The sequence below is a fragment of the Buceros rhinoceros genome, unplaced genomic scaffold (genome assembly GCF_000710305.1).
Source record: "Buceros rhinoceros silvestris isolate BGI_N320 unplaced genomic scaffold, ASM71030v1 scaffold7476, whole genome shotgun sequence".
Lineage (NCBI taxonomy): Eukaryota > Metazoa > Chordata > Aves > Bucerotiformes > Bucerotidae > Buceros > Buceros rhinoceros.
In genome coordinates this window covers 39,198-39,493 of record NW_010415767.1, presented here as the reverse complement: position 1 = coordinate 39,493, position 296 = coordinate 39,198, and the positions used below count along the sequence as shown (strand labels likewise).

Below are 296 nucleotides of genomic sequence, written 5' to 3'. Positions count from 1 at the left end.
GACCTGGTCTTTTGCACCGGCGAATCTTCCCTAGATCCTCGCTGGGCCACTATAACAGCTTTAAAGGCTGAGCACGTTAAGACGAAAACTTTGCGCCTGGTGTTCCTCCTCTTTGTGAGCCCAGCTTGCAAATCCCTGGCTACAAGGTCTGCTCGCCTTGTTTTGCAGAATAACCAACCATGACTACAGAGTCGGGGTCGGACTCGGAGTCCAAGGATAAAGAGCAGGATCAGCAGGAGAGCCCAGCGCAGCAAGGGGCAGCCGAGACCCAGCCGCAGGAGCCGCAGCAGCCGCCG

General features: G+C 57.1%; 1 protein-coding gene across 1 annotated transcript in view; it reads left to right on the top strand.

Annotated features, from left to right (window-relative positions):
- Positions 1-179: 179 nt before the first annotated feature.
- Positions 180-296, top strand: part of LOC104494666 (band 4.1-like protein 3) — a gene marked incomplete at its 3' end in the record, with an annotated part of 36,905 nt that continues 36,788 nt past the window's right edge. The window contains exon 1 of the mRNA XM_010137532.1: positions 180-292. Within this exon, the coding sequence (XP_010135834.1) occupies positions 180-292 (113 nt within the window). The remainder of the gene's footprint in view (positions 293-296) is intronic.